Below are 24,610 nucleotides of genomic sequence, written 5' to 3'. Positions count from 1 at the left end.
TCAATAATGTGGATTCTGATTAATGAACCATATTTTTATAAAATTAACCGTATATTTAGATATGTGACATAACTCTATTGCTTCCATTAAAGGTGCTAATATTGCTTCTGAGTCACGAAAGTTTAGAGTCTTCATTTCCAGATTTATACAACAAGCTAGTTGTAAAATGATTACAACGCAAGACTCCTGTCCCCAGTGCTCTTCTTCTCCAAGCTGAATTTTCAAAGGCTGGAGAACTCCAGTTGTTCTGGGGACTTCTGTGACATGTCTCTTGCATTCCAGTAAAGCAAACATCTAATGTCACTGTTACAGCCAATCTGTCTTCTTTTATTAACATTGGAGGAAGCTGGCTGCACACTCTGGAAGGGGTTTGAATTCTGTGAAACAGAGGTTGCTTCATGGGAACATCTCAAGGTTTGTTTTTTCCCTAGGAAATACTTTTTGTGAGGTACCAAGAAATTCGGACATTTCCTGAAAAAAATCTATTCCAACTTCATAGATTGAATGACTTCATTAGATTTATTTCCCCAAATACTGACATTCACTTTAATGCTATGCAGCTGTGATTCTATAAAGATTCCCTACACAGGAGACCACAGACAGGTAGACATAAGCTTAAAAATTAATGTTAGATCAGGCAACTACCATGTTTCCCCCAAAATAAGACCTCATCTTATTTTCATCAGCTCTAATGTGCCTTTTGGAGCAAAAGTATTATAAGGACCGGTCTTATTTTAATATAAGACCAGATCTAATCTAATCTAATATAACATGACATAACATAACATAACATAATATAATATAAGATAATACCAGGTCTTATTTTACTATAATATAAGACCGGGTCTTATATAATATAATGTAAAACCGGATTTTACATTAATTTTTGCTCCAAAAGGTGCATTAGAGCTGATGAAAATAAGATGAGGTCTTATTTTCGGGGAGACACGATAGGTGAAATTTAGAACCATCTCTTATGCCATTAGAGGTAAGGTACTTGGGGAAATACTGAGACATAAAATGATTTTATGTTTTTCATTGTCCTCAAGTTCATAAAAAAGTGTCTCTTTGCTTTAAGACAATCCCAACATTGTGTGTATTTTTTTTGTTTTTTCAATCATTTACAAAAAGTTGACAAATGAGAACAATTGATAGTGTTATCGGCAACTCTAAAAAAATCTACAGTGTATCCTGCATTCTGAGTCAAAGAGTGACAAACTATCTTTTGAAGTTAATGAATGGCATATCTTATCAACAGTATTCTAAACTAGTGTTAGGATCAAAAGAGAAAATATTTCTTATACTCATGATGGTGACTGAATAAAAAATGTCAGATCTTAAGTTTTCAATTATTCATCTCCACTTCCCTCTTCTATTCTGTATCCCACAAGTGATTGAAATTGTCTCCTAACAGGATTTCAACCATCCGTCCAGTAACCCCCTCCTTCCACCTACCTATAAGTCTAAACTACAGAGTAACTGCTTCAGAATAACTGCTGTAAAATGGTGTTTCTCAAATGTTAGGGTACAACAGATTCACCTGGAGGATTTTTAAAAACAGGTTCTAGAGCCCCTGTCCCAGAATTTCTGAATCAGTAGGTTTGGGTGTGACCCAAGTATTTACATTTTTAACAAATTTCCATAGGATGCTAATTGGGATGGCTGCTTAAACATACATTCAGAATTACTAGTGTAAAACTCGTCATGTCACCACCCTGCAAAAAAGATCCTTTTGTGGCTCCTCATCCCCCATAGTTTAAGTTTCTTAACATGATCCCCATGGCCTATCATCACCTGGGTCTTCCCTCATTCTTATGTTTTATCTCTCATTATCTCCTGCCTCAAGTGTTGTATTGATAAAGGCTTAAAAGTTGGCTATTCACGGTTCCCCCCAACACACAGATATGTACGTGTGTGTATACATGTGCAGGTGTACAAACGTCAGATTATTTTACTGATATAAACAATGTGTAAATACAATTCAAAAATAATAACATCCAATAATATTTATTGTAAATTCCATATAACCAATTGATTGTTATAGAATGCTTGTGTTGATTTTTCACTGAACTCTTATCTGTAATCAAATACAGTCTCTGTCACATATTCTTTTTTACGTTTCTTAATTTCTTTAATAACCCTTTATGAATGTAAACATTTTTCTTAACATACAGGCTGGAGGAAAACAGGCTTTAAGCCAGACTTGGCCTACAATCTGTAGTTTGCCCATCACTGATCTATTCAATTAACAAAACAATAAATCAAACTTTGATTTATATTTGCCAATATTCATGGTGTAAATATTCCCACCCTGGTAGATATCAAGCTATGAAAGGAATGTTATTGAATATGGAATTGGGAAGAGGTGCATTATAACAGCTCAATATAGTGCATTTCCACCACACAGGTGTAACAGAAGTAAAACAAAAAACAAAACAAAACCTTGAGTACCTATAGGTAGATGCAGAGTGATAGAGAGAGATGGATAGCTAGACTGATAAAATAAAATAATTAAGAATCAGTGAACTTATTACTTTTTATAATATTTTATTGAATTCTAAGTTTATGTATCCTAATTTTTAATAATAGGTGTATTTACTAGCCAGCTTACAAAATTTCTGAAAGTCTTCCATTTGGCCCTCATGAGTTGGTGCCAGCTGGCCCCAACACACCTCTGCTCACCTGTTGTCTTAAACCCCATAAATACTGGGCTGTGACATTCATGTCCTGTGCTTTGCACACTGTGCTCTCTGGCTGGCCTACCTTTCTGACCTTACTCGTCAGGCTAACCTTACTCTTCCTTGGAGACTTAGCAGCGTCTCCTGCTAGAAGCGTCTTCTACCGCCATCTTTCTAAGTTGAGCCAAGTGCTGTCTCCTCAGTATTTCCACAGTGTCCAGTGCTGCTCTCCATTATAGCTTTCACCTCCTTGTCCAGCACAGGTTACTTCAGGCCGGACTCTACACATTAGATTTTAAGCTCCTCCAACTCAGGAACTCTGCCTGTGAGCTCTATTTTCATTGCCTAGATCAGAGCCTGGTATACAGTAGTGTACAGTTTGATAGCATCGATGCATGTCACTGTGCCTCTTCTCTAAGAAACTGAAAAAGCAACAACTGTCCATGTGTGTTAGTCAAAATTTGCTTAGGAATGAAGGTTCAAATCAAATGCCTACAGTGCAGATTTTAGATTCCTTTGGATTTTATTTATAATTCCTTTTTTATTGAGGCATGACTATCATTGAAATGTGACACAATCCTAGTATACTTCCTATATCTTCCATTATCCCAACTAATTTAATTTTTGAAAACAGAATGACTGAACCAAGAGACTAAACAGTGGTACAGGGTGTTACAAACAGAAAAACAAATAAATAAGAAAATACAAAGGAAACTTGCTGATTTAAAAAATGTGCAAAATTAGCTGATGTCTTGTGGGTTACCATCATTATTGCCCAGGCATTTTCCCCACACTCACTGCTCAGTTTCCCTCCACAGACTCCTCAACTATAGGTGGCCTGGCTTCCATGGAGGCGAAGATAAGCCCAGGGTAAGATTTCTCAGGGCTCCACAGCTTCTCTCTATTGCTCTTCTGTTTACTGGTTTCATACTGATCCTGAGCAAGGGCCTTGGGGACCCATACAAAGTGTTAACTCACCTCATAGTCTATGTCTAAGGCATCTGCCTCGCCCTTGGTCCGGAAGTGCTGTGTGGACTTGTCCACCGTGAAGTTCACCTGCTTGCCAACCCGTTCAATGAGGACCGAGTGCCAGTGCTGGTCATCCAGGAGGCTGCCCAGGGTGGCCGAGGGTGGGCTGCTACTAAGCCGAGGCTTGCTGTCATCTGTAAAGGGGAGAGGAAGGTGAGATGACACCTGTGCCTCAGGGCAGCCTTGGACACTAGAATGTTCTGCAAGAAGCCAGCTCTCTCTATCCTAAAGGTAAAGGTGACTCTATCTCCACAGGCCCAGAACTCCACTGGGCTTGTGAAGAAATTACAAGCTTTGCCCACAAATTCCAGGACCAAATTCTGGGTCAGTTGATAGGCACACCCCCTCCTAAACATGAAATGACATCTTTTCAGGATGTGAACAATTAAATAATAAAAAGGAACTCTACCCTAATGGCGTTATGCACAATATTGAAAATGGAGGTTATCCCATTTAAAGTAATACATAGTCTCTGTGTTTGAATTGCTCTTGAATGGAGAAAGCAGATTTAGAGTAGCGCTTTGGAGAAGAGTGAAATGAGTAAGTAAAAGGAAGGCAGTGTGCACAGTGAGTTAGGTAAGTCTGCAGACAGAGCCAAAGGAGGGGAAACAATCATGTTAGCTGTCATTTTCAAGTGCCTACTATCTGTACAGCAGGAATTTTATAACTTCCATTTTTAATCCTCTAAGGTAAAATTATTACCTGTATTTCGCAAATAAGGAAACAGGCTCAGTGAGGTTAAACATGCAGGCCTCAAATATGCAGCCAGGGTTCCAATCCAGGTCCACTTGACCCTTTTCAATCTGACCCTGATGTGGGTCACATGTATTGAGTCAGCCTAACCTGAGCTTGGAAAACACCCATTGGGAGGATGTGACAGATTTAGGTGGAAAGGGTTCCTGGTTTCCCCTGCTCTCTGTCCCTCCTTCACTTTTAGGGAAGTTCCTGACTATACCCTATTGTCAAAAATGTTACAGATTTTTTTTATTTGCAGAATGGCTCAGACATAGCAAAATGAATAAATACTAATTATGATTTACATATAAAGTTTCAATTTTAAAAAATATTGTATGCATCCAGGCCCCTTAGTGACTGAAAGCTAAATGTCTTGTTCCTCTGCTTTCAGATGTGTTTTACCAGAACAGCTATAACAGCTATAATGTCACAGTGTGACATTAAGGGGGCAGGGAGTGTCACTTTCCTGCAGGCTGCTCACTCCACCCTCATTATGTCTTTAAGTCACCACTTCCTGTAGGGTAGAACATCAAACTTATTGTAATTGAAAAATGAGAGCCAGTGAATTCATAGCTAACTTCATTTCACTGATTTGTTCATTGTTTATTTCCCCACAACTTTTGAGTTCTCACAATTTGTCAAATTATGCTAATCCCTTCCTTTTTCCCTTCTTTCCTTCCTTCCTTCCGCCCTTCCTTCCTCCCTCCTTCTCTCCCTTCCTTCCTTCCACAAAGAGATATTGAAATATACTTGTGCTGCTCACAGTGACAGGTGACATACAAAGGAGATAAAGGAGATAGTTAAAAGGCACACTGCCCACTGTGAAGGTGTAATGTAAAGACTGTCAATCAGTAAATCCATAAAAAGTACGAGTATGCTTGTGGTATGCAGCTATTACTTCAGGTAACCAGGGAAATGCAGGGTAGGGCGCTATGAGGTACTCCTTATGGAGCAGAGATGTGTCAGAGATTTGTGAGGCCAAAATGAGGAACATGGTTACACGGTCAGAAGAAGCACATGCCAAGGCATGGAAGAATAGTTCAGGAACATGGCAGAGGGATTCCACATGGCCCAATGCCATGACAACACAGGTCTTGTTTATATCATTCAGGACTAGTGCCCTAGCGTGTGGGAAGTAATAGCTTGTACTGTACCTTTAAGGAATGGGAACCATTGGTGAATTACTAAATCAGAGATTACTGACTCTGATTAACATTTAAGAAAGGTTATTTTGGCTGCTATATGAGAATGTGATTAGAAGGCAAGTCTGGCAGTAAGATTGGCAGTGATCTAGACAGGACAAAGAGGCTTAAGTAAAGAGAGAACAGGAAGAATGGATTTCAAAGGGGTAATAAGGTGTCAATATGTGGTGACCTTGCATGTCACTTGTATATTTCACGTGGAAGTAATAAAGGAAAGACTCACCTAAGGATGGGTTCTAGGATTTTTGAACAGGTAGGTAAAATGTACCAGTCTCTCTCTCTCTCCAGTCTCTCTCTCTCTCTCTCTCTCTCTCTCTCTCTCTCTCTCTCTCTCTCTCTCTTTCTTGCTCTACACACACACACACACACACACACACACACACACACACACACCTTTTATTTATAAAATAAAATTTGTCCAACAGTTAATGGCTGGTTAAGAGTAACAAAGAACACATGATCATTTTCTGGGACAAAGAAAAAACTATTGCACAAACATTAAATATTGATTCCTGATAAACACTATCAGTAAACAAAAAATAGAAAATTCTCTGAACCTGATAAAGGTCATCTATAGAAACCTATAGCAAGTCAAGAATATCTGCTCTTACCATTTGTATTCAACCTGTACTGCAGGTTCTAGCCAGTACAATCAGGCAAAAAAGAAGTAAGACGCATGCAGATTGGAAAAGAAGTAAAACTGTAGGAAATCTTATGGAATCTACACACACACACACACAAAAGCTGGATTTAAAAAGTAGGGATGTAGTAGGGGAAAGGTGTATAGAGAGGCTAGAAGGAGAGGAATGTTCTTTATATTGATTGGTGTGACGGTTTCATGAGTAGGTACATATGTCAACACATAACTGTATAACTTACATGTCTTCACCTTATTGATGTCCGCTCAATAAAAAAGCATCCAAAACCTATTCAACACATATAAGGGAAAATTAAGGAGAAGAAACCCAAATGAGTGGTTGAGGGAAACGTAGTGTACCTTATCTAAACTGCTGGTTCTAGGTAATAAGTCAAATAAAATTAATATGAAGGTTTCACTTTGAATTTGATGTGCACCTCACTGTTTTTTCTTAAAAGGGGAAAAGACATTTAACAATGATTTCTTCATCATAAATGTATCTTTAAATCAACTTCAAGCAGTAAAATTCCAACTTGGTAGCTGCCACCATGCTATCCTTTTGTTCACTGCCAAGATCGTCACCACCATCTTAATGGATCAGAACATCTGAACAGTCGGATGCTTAATCCATCCTCACTCTCATCAAGTTTTAAAGTCAGCCTTCCTCTCCCATCACCTAACCTTGGCTCACACACTTTGCTCCTATCATTCATCCAATAATTTCACTCATGAGTTTAAGACTTCAGAGGAATAAAAGTATACATCTTCTTAAGTAACATGCAGCTATTTGTCTTTTACTGCATTTAGTGAAACCCTGAAACTTAGTTAACACACATTTTCATGTAAAATACTTCATGAAATATTCATAAATACTAAAAGCTATTTGTTAACATTTCCTTAAAAGTGAATTAATATTGCTCATTGTTTATTGTTCATTTACTTAGTCAGTTCATTTTTATTGCCCAAAGAAATACAAAATGAAATCCACCAAAATTTTGAAAATATATATGTCAATAAATATTGAGGAATGTAAAAAGGGTTTGTAACTTTTTACCTAGCAATTTACTTTATGGAAATCTATCCTAAGAAAACAAATTGAAATATAGTAGAATACTTTTTAATGTCTAATAATTTAAAAATTGGAGATAACATTCAATCATTTGGAAAGAGATTTAAAAAAAAAATGTATAAACTTAGAATCACCAGATGGCACACTATATAGGCAACTTAATCTACATAATATTTAAAAAGTATTTATATTATTTCAAAAGTATACTCAGTACTAACTGCCATTTTTGATAAAACAAAAAGTACCATTGAATAAACAGGACATTCCATAATTTACACTGTATTAATTTAAAATATAAACCAAAATAGAAAAGTATAAATGTAGATTAAATCACAGCTATGGAAAAGAAATAGATAAGCATATAAAGCTTAAGAACACATTAATTAAAATATCATGTTTTTATATTTCTTTTCTTTTTTCTGCATTACAGAGTGATTATAAATATTTTTGATAATGAGAAAAATAAACAAACTTTAAAAATACATAATGTTTATCTTGAATAGCCGATTCATTGAAAACTATACAAGTGATGTGCAAATTATTGGATATGTCATTCATTACAAATTATAATAGATTTAATGAACAAAAAAATGGCAGGCATGAATGAATTTCACTCCTTCATTAATCATTCTGTGCTAATACTTGGGAATCTTGTATTAAAACAAATTGAGTGAAAGTTAGTTTGTGTAAATAACTGGAGAAACAGAATTTCTGCTATTCGTCAAGTAGGATGTTTCAAATTGTATCTATACTTGGTGATACCAGGAAGAAGGATGTTAGTTAAAGGAAACATCACATCTTACCTAGAAATTTCATTATTAGAGATTAGAGAAAAACTTAATTTTCAAAAGATTATAAAACTTTAGGGCTCTGCTCAAGATGACAGAGTAGGTAAACACTGTGCTTACCTTCTCTTATGACTGCGTCAAAATTACAACTAAACTACAGAATAACCATCATTGTGGATTGTATAAAGTCTTGTAGAACTAAAGCCCTACAACTACGGACAGACAGAAGAAGCCACCTGGAGACTGGTAGGAAGGGCAGAGTTATAGAATGGGCAGGTCCCACACCCGTGTGTAACCATTAAAAATCAGGAGAGATATCTAGGCTGTGGGGGGGTACCCCTCAAAAGAGCAAGTTGTCCCAGCACCATACCAGGTTCTCCAGCCCAGGGTTCCAGTTCCAGGGAGAGAAGTCCCCATAATTTCTGGTTGTGAAAACCATTGGAGATTGTGGCTGAGTGAGATGGAGGGCGGCTAGAGTTCCAGGCACTCCTCTGAGAGGGATGGCACAAGGACTTGGTCACTGATGGAATCCCTGGCTCTGAGCCCCAGTACTGAAGTAGCAGCTGGAGAGGCAATAGGAACAAACATCATGGAGGAACTGAGTTGCCTGTCCTCAGGATGGTGCTGCAGAGGAAGCTTTCTCCTGGATGGAGGAGATGGCAGAAGCCATTGTTTCTTTGTTGAGCTTTCCTTCTTCCCAGAATGCAGATGGAGGCACCTGACATTTATGAGTCTCCATCAAGTTGGCTAATTCTGTTCATTCACCTGGCCCTGGTGATTCTGAGATCCTGCTCCACCCAACTTTTGGGCACAACCAAGCCACTTCCAATGCCTTTTTTGTACAAACCATGTGCCTTAGCTCATGTTGCAGACTTTCCTTCATCTCTCAAACATTTCCAGAAAGCAGAAAAGCCGCATGTAGCTTGAGCATATCCTATACCTCTGGTTGAGCAACCCTGAGTCCAGCACTAGTGGCAGCCATCTTTGGTTTGCAGCTTGACCTCTCAAGGCACATCAAGCACAGTACTGGTGACAACATCTGTGGATTGCTTTGTGGCTCCGGCTGTGGCTGAACTTGTCCTTCAGCAGATCTCCTCCCACATGGTCCTGGGGCTAGGATGCCCAGTATCCAGCTTCAAAATTAGTTAGAGCATCAACCAGTCTCCACCAGGGATAACACACACAAAGGGTGGATTGGGCAGGCACCAGAGTTTTGCTGAGACAGATCCTGCTCTGTAGGGTCAGTCCCTGTACCACAACTCCTCCACTGTAGTCATGGCCAGTCCTCACAATGAATGAGCCTGAGGGTGAATCCCTCCCATTGACGTGCAAACAGCAGCCAAAGCTCAATTACCAGGCTTCATACACACTTGGAGTATGAAGCTCAGGTGACCAGGAAGACTGCCACTGAGCCCCACAGCACATCTAGTACCTAAGTCCACTCTACTAAGACCAGGAGGCATAGCAGCCCTACCTAATACAAAGAAAAAAACACAGGGAAGCAGCCAAAAAAAAAAAAAAAAAAAAAGGAAATAAAGAAATATGTCCCAAATGAAAAAATGAAGAACTGAAAAATAGAGACAAGCAATGTACCAGATGCAGAATTTCAAACACCGGTTATAACAATGCTCAATGATCTCAGGGAGAACTTCAACATAGAGATAGGAAACATAAAAATGGAAACACAAAACATAAAAAATAGAACCAGTCAGAAATAAAGAATACAATAACAGAAATAAAGAATACATTACAGGGAATCAACAGTAGATTAGATGAAGCAGATGATCAAATCAGCACTTTAGAATATAAGGTAGCAGAAAACACCTAATGAGAACAGCAAAAAGAAAAAAAAAAGAGTCCCAAAAATGAGGAGAGTTTAAGGGACCTCTGTGACAACATCAAGTGTACCAACATTCACATTATGGGGTATCAGAAGGACAAGAGAGAGAGCAAGGAATTGAAAACCTATCTGAAGAAATAATGATGGAAAACTTCACTAACCTGGTGAAGGAAATAGATATACTAGCCCAGTACACGCAAAGAGTCCCAAACAAGATCAATCCAAAGAGGCCCACACCAACACACATCACAATTAAAATGCCAAAGGGTAAAGACAAAGAGAGTATCTTAAAAGTAGCAAGACGAAAGCAGTTAGTTATCTACAAGGGAGCCCCAATAAGTCCATCATCTAATTTCTCAACAGAAACTTTGCAGACCAGAAGAGATTGGCATGAAATATTCAAAGTGATCACAGGGGTTCTACAACCAAGATCACTCTGCCCAGCAAAGCTATCATTTAGAATTGAAGGACAGGTAAAGAGCTTCCCAAACAAGAAAGAGCAAACGGAGTTCATCACCACCAAACCAGTATTGCAAAGAATCTTAGAGGGACTTCTTTAATACAGAAAAAATAAAAAGATAAAAATTATGAATAATAAAATTGCAATAGCTATATTTTTGTCAACAATTACTTTAAATGTAAATGGATTAAATGCCCCAATCAAAAGATGAGGTGTTGAATGGATAAGAAAACAAGATGCTTACATATGCTGCCTACAAGAGACAGATGGAAAGCAAAGGGATGGAAAAAGATATCTCATAAAAATGGGAAGAAAAACAAACACAAAAAACAAAATCCTGGAGTAGCAATACTTATACCAGACAAAATGATTTTAAAACAAAGACTATAACAATAGACAAAAAAGGACCTAGTAATCCCACTTATGGGTATTTATTTGAAGAAACCCAAAACACAGCTTTGAGGGGATGTGCTCGTTTATACATTCATTACACCACTGTTACAATAGCCAAGATATGAAGGCAACCTGGGTGTCCCTGAATGGATGAATGGATAATGAAGAGGTGGTGCACGTATACAATGGAATATTATTCAGCTATAAAAAAGAATGAAATCTTGCCATCTGCAACAACATGGATAGACTTTGAGGGTATTGTGCTGAATGTAATAAGTCAGACAGCAAAAGATAAATGTCATATGATCTCACTTATATGTGGAATCTAAAGAACAAAATAAACAAATAATACAGAAAAATACTCATAGATGCAGAGAATATTGATCATTGCCAGATGGGAGGGGAGTTAGAGGAGGGTGAAAGGTGAGGGGATTAAGATGTACAAATGGGCAGTTACAAAAATAGTCATGGGGATGTAAACTAAAGCATAGGGAATATAATCAATACCATGGTAATAACTATATATAGTGCCAGGTGAGTACTGGACTAGTCAGGGGGATCACTTCATAAATTATATAAATGTCTATACCTGAAATTGTTGTAAAATAATATTGAATGTCAACTGTAATTGAAAAATTAAAAAAGGCAGGGAAAGATAAAGAGGAATGAGAAGTTCAAATCTCCAGGTATAAAACAAGTCATGGGGATGTAATACACAGCATAGAGAACATAGTCAATAATACTGTGATAGCGTGGTACAGTGTCAGATGGTTGCTGGACTTATCATAGTGATCACTTCTTTAGATATACAAATGTTGAATAACTATGGTGTACACCTGAAACTAATATAATATTGTATGTTATCTATATTTTAATAAAAAATCTCAAAATAACTTTTTAATCTGGAATATGTATTCAAGTTTTAGCTCAGTGACAATTGAAGCTCAACTACTAGCTTTAACTAGTTTTCAGTTCACTAAGGCAAGATAAAAATTGTCATGGCAGTTGTGGAGGACAAAGACAATAAAAATATGTAGAAGCAATATTTTAGGCCAAAAATATATTAGGGAAAAATGTTATTTATAATTAAAATAAACTGGTTCCCATGTGGTTTGAAATATCGCTAAAATCAAACAATGTAAATACTACTCAAAACCCTAAAGCATATAACAATTTGCATAGGAAGCTTGAAATATTTCTAAAACATTTCTAACTTAATCTTTTCATCTCCCATCCCCAACATACTGTGGATAAACATGTCAATTTCTTCTCTCTCAGAACTAACATTTTCTGCCTAAGGGTGTGCATTTCAGTGTTTTCGTTCGAGTCTTCTCTGATTGAATCTTCTGGCTTGGTCTTATCTTTGTTCAAACATGAACGCCACTTTAACTTTCACAGTCTGTGAATTTAAGATAACCTGAGCTAAATGAAATTGAAACTCTCTTGTTTAAGATTGCATTTCTGAAAAAAAAAAAATCACTCTTAGAAAGGCTTGATTCACTGTTAAAAAACTGACCATGTGGATATTCGCAATGCCTATCTCCTTTGGATCTTCAGAACTGACCTTCCCATATTTATTTTTTCAGATTATCAATATGGTATTCACTTGTATTTACTAATCTTCTCACATGAGGTAAACATTTTGCATGTGTTGTTTCGATTATTCCTGAACACAACTTTGCAAAGAGCTCTTTCTCAAAGAATTCCCATGACTTACCCAAGGGCACAGAGAGTTAGGGTTACAACTCAGCTCTATGTGACTCCAAAGTTAATATTCTCACCAGTACTCTTGTCCCTTGGTCACTCGTAAGCCAATAATTGAGAAACAAAACTAAACCTACTGAAAAAAAATGATGCTCCTATTCACCCTCATTTCTTATGTTCTGACCATCTGCATCCCAACACACACACACATAAGATATGCAGCTTAGTAGCAACAAAGGGTCTCAGAAAATAATGTAATGGGTCCAAAAGGAGAGAGTTGTGGAAAAGAAAAATGGGGCAACAGCAAGGGCCAAGACATGATACCGTGTTTCCCCGAAGATAAGACCTAGCTGTACAATCGTCTCTAATGTGTCTTTGGAGCAAAAATCAATATAAAACCCAGTATCATATCATATCATATCATATCATATCATATCATATCATATCATATCATATCATATCACATCATAGCATATCATATTAGGACCCTGTCTTATAGTATATAAGACATAGTATTATATTAATTTTTGCTCCAAAAGATGCATTAGAGCTGATTGTCTGGCTAGGTCATATTTTTGGGGAAACATGGTATAAATTAAAAAGGTAATGTCACCTCCGTAGGCTATTCAGTATCACAAAATCCCTCATTTGGTAATATGGGGATCTAATAAATATTCCCCTAAGTACCCAAGTGAGACCTTCTGAAGAAAGTGAAAAAACAACAGAAAGCCATGTGATTCTAGTGGGCTTGACCCTCACACCAGAGCAAATCCTTGTGTATCACTAAAGCAATGAAATACATATGTCACTCGTTAGGAAATCTCTAAATTGTATTCAATAAAAGCACTCTCCAGATTTAGGTGTTGCTTCTCAAGTCTGGCCCCTAATTTGTATACATCTTCTGTTTCTTTGTTATCTTACAAAACGTGATCTAAATACATTTATGTTACATGTTTTTGGTGGTACATAATTATATGTTTTAATTCATATTACAAAGTTATAAAGTAAATAAAAATAATTATTTTATCAGGCTGGGAGCTACTTGAAAATAGGGACTGCTAAACCCAACTTTTAACCCCCAGTGCCTAGCTCAGTGCCTGAGTTAATGTATTTGTTCAAGGGATTCTTATTACGTGAATGATAAAATTTATGAAAAATGAGGTGAACATTCTCCCAATTACACTTTGTCTGAAATGCCTATCTTCCTCTACTTTTCATAATAAAATCTCCAGATAATTCAAGGTTAACTCATAAAGCTTCTCTGGACTCCTCTCTCCCATCCTGATCTCTCTATTCTTATAATTTAATACATGCACATGGACTGCCTAATATTTAATATGTAATTGTTTCATGAAGGTTTATAACATTTTAATTATCAATGTCAGGACATAGGGGTAGGACTGAAGGGGGTTCTAATCCTCGGTCTACAGTTATGCAAATTTATGACCTTGGGAACTGAGTGGGCATCACTGTCCATCAGTTTCTTTATCTGTAAAATGGGTTGGATATAATTTTTGGAAATGCCATGTGACTTAAATGAAGTATGAATTTAAATGTATAGTACAGTGTTCAAGTGCAGGCTCTCAAAAAAACCACATTTTTAAAAATTGTTCATAATATTAACTACAAGTTCAGAAACATGATAAACCTTCTATAAATATCCGTGGGTTGGCTTATTAAAATGCTTGAATTTCAAAAGAGTTAAAGTAACTGCACATTTGACTCTGGAGATTGTGCAGAACTTTCACCTATATCTCAAGACATCTCAATGAGTTGATTATATAATCCAGACCTTTTGCCTACGGACCCTATGCTTGGTCCCCACGGACACTGCACTGCACGTTTATGCCATTCTAGGACTCTCACTTTGCTGCAACTGTACATACTGCAGATTGCAGAGCATCTTTGTTCAAAGCCACTGAACTCTTGTAAGGATGAGTGACCTGCATGTGCTATCAATGGCTTGTTTAGCTCTTACAACAGTTCCCCAGTCACATAATATGTCCGCTCTTTGATTCTCCCACCTTCATGCAAGGTCTGTGCTGTTGTAATTCCACAGAGAGCAAACTGCCATAGGTGATTTGAATGATATGTGAAAAGTGTGAAGTGGGATCTCTATCATGTGCTTATGGATGGAGAGAAGAAATCTCTTTCTTATTACTAGTTACAGAAAAATAATTTTCCTACCCTATAAAAGTAATCAAAAGGGAACCACCTAGTTTAATTCACCGTGGAACTGGCCTGCCCAAGTCAGCCATGGTGGGGTGACAAGATAGTGTGAATCAGACAGTCAGCAAAGAAAGAGAATCACTTGGAAAGAACCACAGCCTTGATGTTTTCCAGGACCATCTCCAGGAGATAGCCATGGTACTGAATCCCTCCACTCTGACCCAATTTCTGAATTGTAAAATTGGAGGTTGGCTAAGGAACACACACTGGGGAAGTGTCAGTAAAGAATCTCTACTGGAGTGTCCATGTGAACTGGGAAGGGAAAAACATCCTTCTTCATTGGTCCAGCACCATTCTTTAGCCCATTAACTTAGATTCTTTTTTCTTCCTTCCTTCCTTCCTTTTCTCTCCCTCCATCTTCCTTCTTCCCTCCCTCCTTCTCTCTCTGTCTCTTTTTATCCCTTTCTTGATTAATTTTTCTAGGAAAAAAAACAAACAAGATTATGGATGTTATGAATTCTCCCCAGTTTGCAGTCTGTGTGGCAACATGGAAAGAACACAAATGTTATATAATAAGTAAAGATTTCATATAAGCAACTAATAAACACACTTGAAATATACTCAAATTTTAATAGGACCAATGACTGGGTTCTAGGATTTTTGATGATTTTTTATTCTAGTCCTTCCTCATAATTGTTTTTGTTTTTTTCTCCAGTTTTCTAAAACTGACATGTATTTTACAATATGAAAACAATAGTAAAAATGGGTTAGATGTAACTAGATTTTAATAGTGGCTACACTAATAGCTGGCTGTGCAAATTAAACAAATTAATTTTCTTCTTTGAGCCTAATATTTCACATTACAGTTTTTCATTACGGGCAAGTCAAAGTGATTGCCCCTTAAGTTAACACTTCCAAAGATCCACTGGCTGAAATTGAGGCATGAAGAGCTAAAATAGTAACATATGACAGTGTCTCTCTAGAGAAACAGCATGGACATCTGTGCTACTTAATAGTTGTCCTAGATGTACAGGAAACACTCAACCATGGTCAACTGATGGAAATGGGGAAGTCCATAAGCAGATGAAAAGATGAAGAAATTCCCAAACTATGAAGAATGCAGACAGTACATATTCTTACTACTGAATCATTCATTAAATGAGGTTTTACTTTGTCAGCACCATGGTTAGAAATACAGTGCGGATGAAACCTGGAGGAAAAAAACAAAGACTTCCTTTGAGTTCCATGTATCACCACAAGGATCAAGTCTTGTTTCCTTTCAGGAAGGCTGGAATAGCACAGAGTGTGGGGCATTCAGATATTTCAGACTCATTCAGAATAAATGAGTAATATTAAGATCTCCTGTTTTTGATACCCCCCATATTCACTTACTGATATAAATGATTCATTTATAATACTTTTGGGTTTTATGTCCATGTGCTGCAAGATAGTGATTATTAGCCCAGATTAGAAACAAGTAAACAAAGACTTGTAGATTATAGAACTTTCTCCATAATACATAGCTAGCACATGTCTGCAACCATGATGAGATCTGTTGCATGATCTCATCGTGGTTGCAGATATGTGCTAGCTATGGACCTGTTCCTTTCCATCATGCTCTATGATGAAGCTGGTTACAACATTGGGTTATGCATATTGGAGCAGAACTTTAGAGGAGGAATGGCATATATGAACTGGGAATCTAAATGATAGTAACTGGCAGATCCAACTTTACCAGTAGAAGACACCTGTTATTCTAATGGCAACTAATAGTAACTTAACCCACAACCCACAATACTCTCTGAGTCATGTGTAATTTGGGGGGGGGGTGTCCTCTCCAGTCACCCATATACCTCCTCTGAAAAGTAAAGGCCAGTTAATAAACCAAAGCATTTCTGCTGAATATAGGTATGTCCACCCTTCTGATAAATCATTGACAAACTGCTTCTTTAGGTATGCTAATACAACAAATTAGGTTACTAGCAAATCTTCTTACTGCTCTCTTCTGGGTGAGACTCTGCTTCTAAAGATGCCTTTGGTGTATATTTAATCTAATGCATTAGGTATCAATTTTATGAGCTAAATTTGGGATTCCAGAGGTTCTCCCTGCTACCTCTGCCAATATTTGCCATGGAGGCTAAGAAGATGCTCAGAAATGCCTCAGAATAAATACCTTCATTGGTAGGCTTTTGGGGTGAGTCTGAAGTAATCTTCATTCTTATATCTCTCCTGCTAATTGCCAAATATATATTTAGCTGATTTTTTCCAGTCTTTCATGTAATTTGAATTTATATACTAAGGTCTTCTATGGCTTCCCTTCTTTACTATCTGATAGTAAATACTTTGTGATAATTCTCTTTTACATTTATAACATCCAGCCCCTTCCTTAATACTAATAAATATTAAATGAAAGGCAGGGAGTCATTCTCATACAAAAATGGTCACTTCCTTTTTCCCAGGCTTGACTCTTTTTCTGGTTTCTTTTTTGGTTTGCCTCTGCGTCATTTGGAACTCTGCCCTTGCCTTCTGCCAGTGGCTCTCCATTTTTTCCAAAGGAAGCTGAGCCCCTCTCTCTCTTTCTTTGGGATAAGTTGAGTACAGTGACATGCAGACCTGCCTGTGGTGAGGCATACCATGATGGATGTCAACCCACAGGGAAAGAACCGTGTCCTGAATGTGCAGAAGACAGGAGGGCATTGTGTGCTAAATTAGCTGGCATTTGGCAAACATAGGGTTCTACCTAGCACAGCCAGAACACCTAAAGAAAGCCATAGTTCCCTTAAGAAGACATGGAATGCTCAGAAACTGATTTTCCCCATATACATATGATGCCTCTGCCCCTGCAAACAAACAAACAAACAAAAACACTAAGGAAATTAAAGTGCTTTTTATCCATGTTTTTCTCTTTTGCAACTTAGCTTTCATGAGTGTACCAAAAGAACAGGTTGTGAGTATGCCTCATTATAATATATGTGCAAAATCACTTTAAAGTTTGTTACTAAAAGACATAGATAAATAGGTAAATAGATGCTAAATAAATGAAAAAACAAACCACTCCCCCTCCTGAAATTTACCTGTATCTTCCCCTACCTACCAATAAAATCTCGTTTTAAAGAATGTTATCTATGGCTTAACCATTTCAAAATACGGTATTTTCCTTCTCGAACCTGGATAAGAGAAATACGTCATTTGGATTGTGCTCCAGGGACTTCCACCTGATACACTAGGAGGCTAAGGATCTGTGACCCACTACAAAAAGGAGTTCCCAATCGCCCACGCTGGGCAGGGTCAAAGCATGACCTTACCCAAGTTAAGGTGCAGGGCAAGCCTCCCCTTCTGGAGCTCCAGGGTGATGTGGTCTCCACGTTGACCTTCTCCATGGAACAGAACTCCATCTCCTTGGATGCTCTTGAACTTCAGAGAGATCACATCTTTGAGGGTGCTCATTAGCTTCTGATTGAACCTGTACAGTAGGGAGCTTCGGCCATCAAAGTCGGCAACATCTGATTCTGGACACAAGAAGAGGGGGGAGAAAAATCAGTGCATATCCTCATAATGGCTAGTCCTGCTTTCCAGCTCAGTTGTTGTCCAGTTCTTAGGAATGTTTTTGACATCTGGAAGGACCTGTTTCAAGGGAAATTATGTAGATTATATCCATCCAAACTAGACTCAGGGGAAGAACGTGTGTATAAGCAACCCTCACACACCGAGTTAGAGCTAACTGATCATCAGCCTGTAAGTAAATCTTCTCATTAGTGGTCTGTCAGTTTTTCCCTGAGGGGGCAGGATGAGAATACCACAAGTACCTATGTCAGATGCCAAGTTGTAATAATATCACATGATTTGTCTTCCTTATTACTTTACTAGATAGTTGGAGCTGCTTGATCCTGTCACCTCAGGCTCAAGGTTAGAGATGAAAAAACAGTCTATTACTCTAACTCTGGCTGAATAGTACTATCTTCGGGGAAACCTATGTTGAGAAGGATTCTGAGATTTTCTCTGGGTTCAGTGGGGAAAAACTTGCTGTTTGAACAGAGAAGGCAAATATATTTCATCCTTGCCATCACTTCCTCTATTTTGTGCTGGTGAAAGTTATGATTTTAGTCTTTATATACAAAAATGTTTCTTTATTATTGTGAAAGAAAAAAAAAAAAGGTAAAGTCATCCTGATGACTTATATAGTAGATGTGCATACACGTGTCTAAAAAGTATATGCCAAATAGTTCATAAGGATATTTTTACCTCACCAAAAATATTTATACAGATGGCAAATAAGCACATTAAAGGTGTTCCACATCCCATGTCATCAGGGAAATGAAAATTAAAACAACAATGAGCGACCACTGCATACCGGTTAGAAGGACCTAAATCAGAAACACTGACAGCACCAAATGCTGCTGAGAATATGGAGCCACAGGAACTCTCACTCGCTGCTGGTGGGAGCACAAAATGATGCAGCCACTTTGAAACACAGGTTGACAGTTTCTAAAAAAGATAAACATACTCTTACCATACAATCCACCAATCACACCCTTTGGTATTTACCCAAAGGGCTTGAAAACTTATGTCCATTCAAAAACCTGCACACCAATGTTTAAAGCAGCTTGATTCATAACTGCCAAAATTTGGAAGCAACCAAGAGAAACATAAATGCACATTACTAAGTGAAAGAAGCCAATGTAAAAAGGCTACTTGTTATATGATTCCAGATATATGACAATCTGAAAAAGATGAAACTATGGGGACCGTAAAAAGATCCGTGGTTGCCATTGGTTGAAGGAGAGATGAATAGGCAGAGCACATAGGATTTTTAGGGCAGTGAAAATATCTTTCTTGAGACCATAATGATGGATACACGTTACTACATTTGTCCAAATGCATAGAACATACAACACCAAGAGTGAGAGGTAATATAAAAACAATAGACATTGAATGATTATGACGTATCAATGTAGGTTCCTCAATTATCATAAATGTACCTTTCTGGTTGGGGATGCTGATTATAGGTGAGGTTATGTAAGTCTGGGACCAGGGGTATTTGACTAATCTGTGTAATTTTTCTTTTTTTTTTTCTGTTTCTAATTCCCACTTTTTTTTTTAATTTATTTTTTAAATTTATTGGGGTGACAATTGTTAGTAAAATTACATAGATTTCAGGTGTACAATTCTGTATTACATCATCTATAAATCCCATTGTGAGTTCACCACCCAGAGTCAGTTCTCCTTCCATCACCATATATTTGATCCCCCTTACCCTCATTTCCCACTCCCCACTCCCCTTACCCTCTGGTAACCACTGAACTATTGTCTGTGTCTATGAGTTTCTGTTTCTCATTTGTTTGTCTTGTTCTTTTGTTGTATAGGAACATTTGTGACAACATGGATGGATCTTGAGAGTGTAATGCTGAGAGAAATAAGTCAGATAGAAAAAGCAGAGAACCATGTGATTTCACTGATATGTGCTATATAAACCAAACACAATAATCTCTGTAAATTTTGATGTGAATCTAAAACTGCTTTTAAAGAATTAAGTCTTTAGAATAAGTTAGTAGAGACTCTCTTTGGGAGGTATTATTGTAAGTTATTTTCAGTTAATATTTTTTAACTGTAAAAACTTCACAGTGAGCTTTTATCACTTTATAACAGAAAAATAAGGCTATTGAATTATCACTGGAAAATGATTAATTATATACCATCTTATGTGGGTGGGATAATGGGGAATAGGTGTTTGGAAGCAGTGGGCTTAATCTTATTTGAAATCAAGTACTCAGAAAAACTCAATTTTTCATTATTCACCAAGCAATTAAAATTCTCAGTTTGAGCATACACAATGATACATGAAGATTTTGTTGACCAAGGATCTAGAAATATCCTTGAAAAACTGAAATGCTGATATAAAAAAAAAAAAGAAACCACACTTTTTTTTACTGTAATTAGATTTAAAGCACAATTTCCAAATGTATTACTATAAAGTAGTTCTAACCAAAAGTTTGCTAATGACTCCCTAGATGCTAAAAAGAAATAGTTCATATATAGAGATTTTTACAAACACTCACCACTCTCAGACTCTTCCCACATCACCCCGTCAGTGCCCTACATCTGTCCCCTGCACCTAATTCTACGCAAACCAGATGGAGGCCATGGGCGGAAAGCCCATCAATCACGGAACAATGAGGATCATTATAGAAATAAGAGCATGGTTTTTAAACTACAGTAGCCATAGCTTGTTAGCTGGGTCACCTTGGGCAACTTTACCTCTCTAAGACTTGATTTTATGAAATGGGTAATTCATATCCTTCCGAGAAGACTGCTGTGAAAATTAAATGCACTAATACATATAAAGTGATAACACATACAAATCGATGCTATTGTGTCTGGCACATTATTCGTGTTAAATCACTAAAAGGAGTATTAGTAGTGATTGGGATACTAGATTTTGAGTTCCTATCCAGTCCATTCTATCAGCTGACAGTCCAGCATCTCATCCACAACGACACTACTTCTCATTTTGATTCAATGGTTTACTGCCCAAGGGATGCTAACTTGAACCCAAGTTGGGTCCAAGTTCAGTTGGACCCAATGATTCCACCACATTTTAGCTTCTCAAACTCTAGTTGAATTATTCACGTGTGCGTGGTATGTACATTGTGTTTGCACGCTCTCTTCTGATTGCTCCCCGTATTCTCCTGCACCAGACTCTGGGTCAGGAATGGGGTCCTTAGAAGCTGTAGTACAGAGTGAGTGGACATGACACATGCAATTTGTGTCTAGTGATGCTAATATAGCATGCTGTGAGTTAAAATAGAGAGGAGCACCCAGTACTGTGGGAACACAAATTTCAAACACTGCCTATGGGAGTGGGACAAATACTTCCAAGAATAAACATGGGATTTGTTACTGCTTAAAAGACACACCTTATGCCATGTGTCTCAGCAAGCCTACTTTATTTCTATTTTGCAATGAGCAAACAATGGTAGTAAAGGTGAAGAGGCCCAGAGTCTTTTGTTCTCCACTCCAATGCACTATGTCCCCTCTTTCCCAATTCATCACAGCTTTGATGATCTACTTCCATTCCATCAAATGTCTAGCTAATTTAGTGATTTAACTGCTGATACAAGTTTTGATGACATAGGTTATCTCGAAGAAAACACATCTCTATGTTGCTATGAGATCTTAAGGAAACTTAGCCAATCAACAGAAAAAGAACAAAAGAAAATACTATTGACCTAGGTTTCAATTTTGGTTTTGCTACCTACTGACAGGAGAACTTGAGGCAACTTTTTTGACTTCTCGGAGCTTCAGTGTTCCTATCTGTACAATAAGGCTAAGAGAAACGTACCCTAAAAAGTCATTGTGAAAATTACATAAACTTATGTCTGGAATTAAACAGTCACTCAACATTTTATTCCCTCATTCCATCATTAATCTGAAAGAATTATTGCAGTGGTAAAGATTGGAAGCATGGTATAAAGACAACATGAAGAACATGGTAGGAAGAAATTCTATTTAAGTTAGGGGTCTAGGATCCTTCACATCACATTGAGCAGGCATGCATTCAAGCCCTAATCGCCTTCCATATTCTTAAAATAACCCAATAACCACCCTCAACTTTTGTCACCTCTCTCTGACCCATTTTCATAAAAGATAAGAAACATCATGAATCGCCTTTGCTGAAGCCCTTCGATAAACTCCCTTTGCAATAAAATTAAATTCCGTCTCCAAAACCCATCATGATGTGTCTCTGTTCACCTGTCCTACCTCATCCTCGACTTCTCTCCCCAACCTTGACTCCACTGGAAGCTGTACTTTCACTGTATGTGCGTGTGTTGTGGGCATATGCATTTGTGGGGAGAGCTTAGGACAATGTCTATGGAGTGCACACCCTGAGGCCTGAAATGCTCTAAAGATGTTTTTGTGCATGAATTTATTTAATCTTTGCAAGCCCACTTTATTTCTATTTTACAATGAGCGAACAATGGTAGTAAAGGTGAAGAAGTACACAGTGAACCAGTGGTAGAGCTCGGAATCCAGCCTTCCCCACCGGGCGTGCCCCTGCTCTGAGTGTGCTCAGTGCTCTCCAAGGGCTGCCCCTTGCTCTTCCATGCTCTGCTCTGGGTCCTTCCCCAAACACGTTCCTCCCGTGACTTAGTCTCCCTCTAAGTGTCACAGTACTCCCTTCACAATGCACCTCCCAACTGCAATTGCATACGTGGCTGTTTTTTGACTTGTTTACAGTCCAGCTCTCTGCACAACAGTGCATGCCACCAGGGCAAGGGCCAGATGTGTATTCACTGCCTCACTAAGTCAGAGCCAGCATCGATCCCGTAACGCTGGGCTGTTCTGAAACACCTGCCAATACCCAAGCGTGGCGCTGCTGATTGTCTCCTGACTTCCTGCTGCACCACCTGCCCCACTCTGTAAGAGATGGGCTGCCCATTTACACTAAGACAGTTCATTTACTTGGAGGCACACGCCTAGCCACCGGGAGGGAATGCCTGCATTACCCACGTATGCTCACTAGTGTAGAGGTCACATGCCCCTTAGGAGAGCAGAGTATGCCTGGCGGAGAGTGGAAACTGTCCTTCTAACACCACCCACAGCTAATAAGAGAAATATTGCCACTCTAAGAGAACTCAGGCAAACACCCTGGACCCCTGAAATATTAATTAAGTCACATAAAAAATGTGTCAGCTGTTTCACAAATGGAAAAACAGAAGGGATTGAAAAAAGTTTTTAAGAAGGATTACAGTTTTCCTCAACTGAATTCTTAATATTTCCCCAGGCACTGGAGCAATGTGAAGTATTCAGCATTCCCAATTCACTTGGATAAAACAGATTTAAAATGATAACAACAAAGGCCCATATTTTTTTACAGTGTTGCTGTTAAGGAAGAAAAAAAAGCATTCTATTATCATGTTGGGTTTCCACGTTAGATATTATTGCGAAGACTTTGTTGTGATCCTTTCGTCTGGTACTTAATTTGGAGCTTAGGGTTTGGTTATGGGCACCAACATCTCCATTCATGTTTTACAAACATCTTGAAGTAAGATTCTCTTTAACAATACAGAAAAAAAAAAGGAGGAAAAATAAAGAGTCTTATCTGGAAGGTGCATGTAGAGTGCAGATAGGCTCCTATTGGCAGATGGGGAAATGTGTGATCATCTCAGAATATAGTTTTAAGGACACCAAGAAAACTAAATATATCTTCTATATTCGCTATCATAGCCTCTCTAAGCTACTCATAAAGATTTCTTAGTCTGAATTGAATAACCCATTTTCTAGAGGAAAAAGGAACTAATTAGCACGTTTGCTTAATTTAATATTCTTAACAGCCTTGCAAGGTCCATATTTTTCTCTATTTATAAAATGGGGGAGGCCAAACACAGAAATAGTATGTACCTGCTCAAAGGCATATACACAGAAATGAGTTGTTTGACACCAAAGATATGCATGTTCCCTCAAAAAAAACTATGTGGGGGGGGGGGGGGCAAAGGGTGGCATTTACATCTCATATATAGTAAGACTGTCCCTAACTTCATACACTTCATGTATTATGCGTGAACTGGGAGGGTGTGTATATGTGTGAGTAGGTGCATAAGAAAGGAGACACCAATTTAAAAGGAAGATAATGTTGAACAGGACGTTTTCTTTTCCTTAAAAGTTGATGTGAACTTCCCTGCGGTTCCTGCTGTCCTGTACTTTCGCCTTCACAGACCAAGTTCACTCAGAAAAGTGTCTCCTTCTGGTAGGGCCATGAAAACCACCCAAATACCTGAGCAGATACTGATAGGTAGATATTCAATGCCCTCCCCACACTCATTACTATCTCCACTAAGCTTGAACCCCCGTCCTGGTAGATTTTTGTGATCTCACTTCATTCAGACATTTTTGCACTTAAACCTTTAC

The 24,610-nt window shown here is 38.0% G+C and overlaps 1 protein-coding gene across 2 annotated transcripts in view; it reads right to left on the bottom strand.

The window, feature by feature from the left end:
- CNTNAP5 (contactin associated protein family member 5) overlaps positions 1–24,610 on the bottom strand; it is an 809,041-nt gene that overhangs the window by 422,786 nt on the left and 361,645 nt on the right. For both annotated transcript variants that reach the window (XM_019749552.3, XM_019749551.3), the window contains exons 5-6: positions 18,010–18,213; positions 3,657–3,841 (exon numbers count right to left, since the gene is read on the bottom strand). In XM_019749552.3, the coding sequence (XP_019605111.3) occupies positions 3,657–3,841; positions 18,010–18,213 (389 nt within the window). The remainder of the gene's footprint in view (positions 1–3,656; positions 3,842–18,009; positions 18,214–24,610) is intronic.

The sequence above is a fragment of the Rhinolophus sinicus genome, chromosome 17 (assembly GCF_057876585.1).
Source record: "Rhinolophus sinicus isolate RSI-liver-muscle chromosome 17, RSI-T2T, whole genome shotgun sequence".
NCBI classification, from domain to species: domain Eukaryota; kingdom Metazoa; phylum Chordata; class Mammalia; order Chiroptera; family Rhinolophidae; genus Rhinolophus; species Rhinolophus sinicus.
This window is presented reverse-complemented; position numbering and strand designations above follow the sequence as displayed.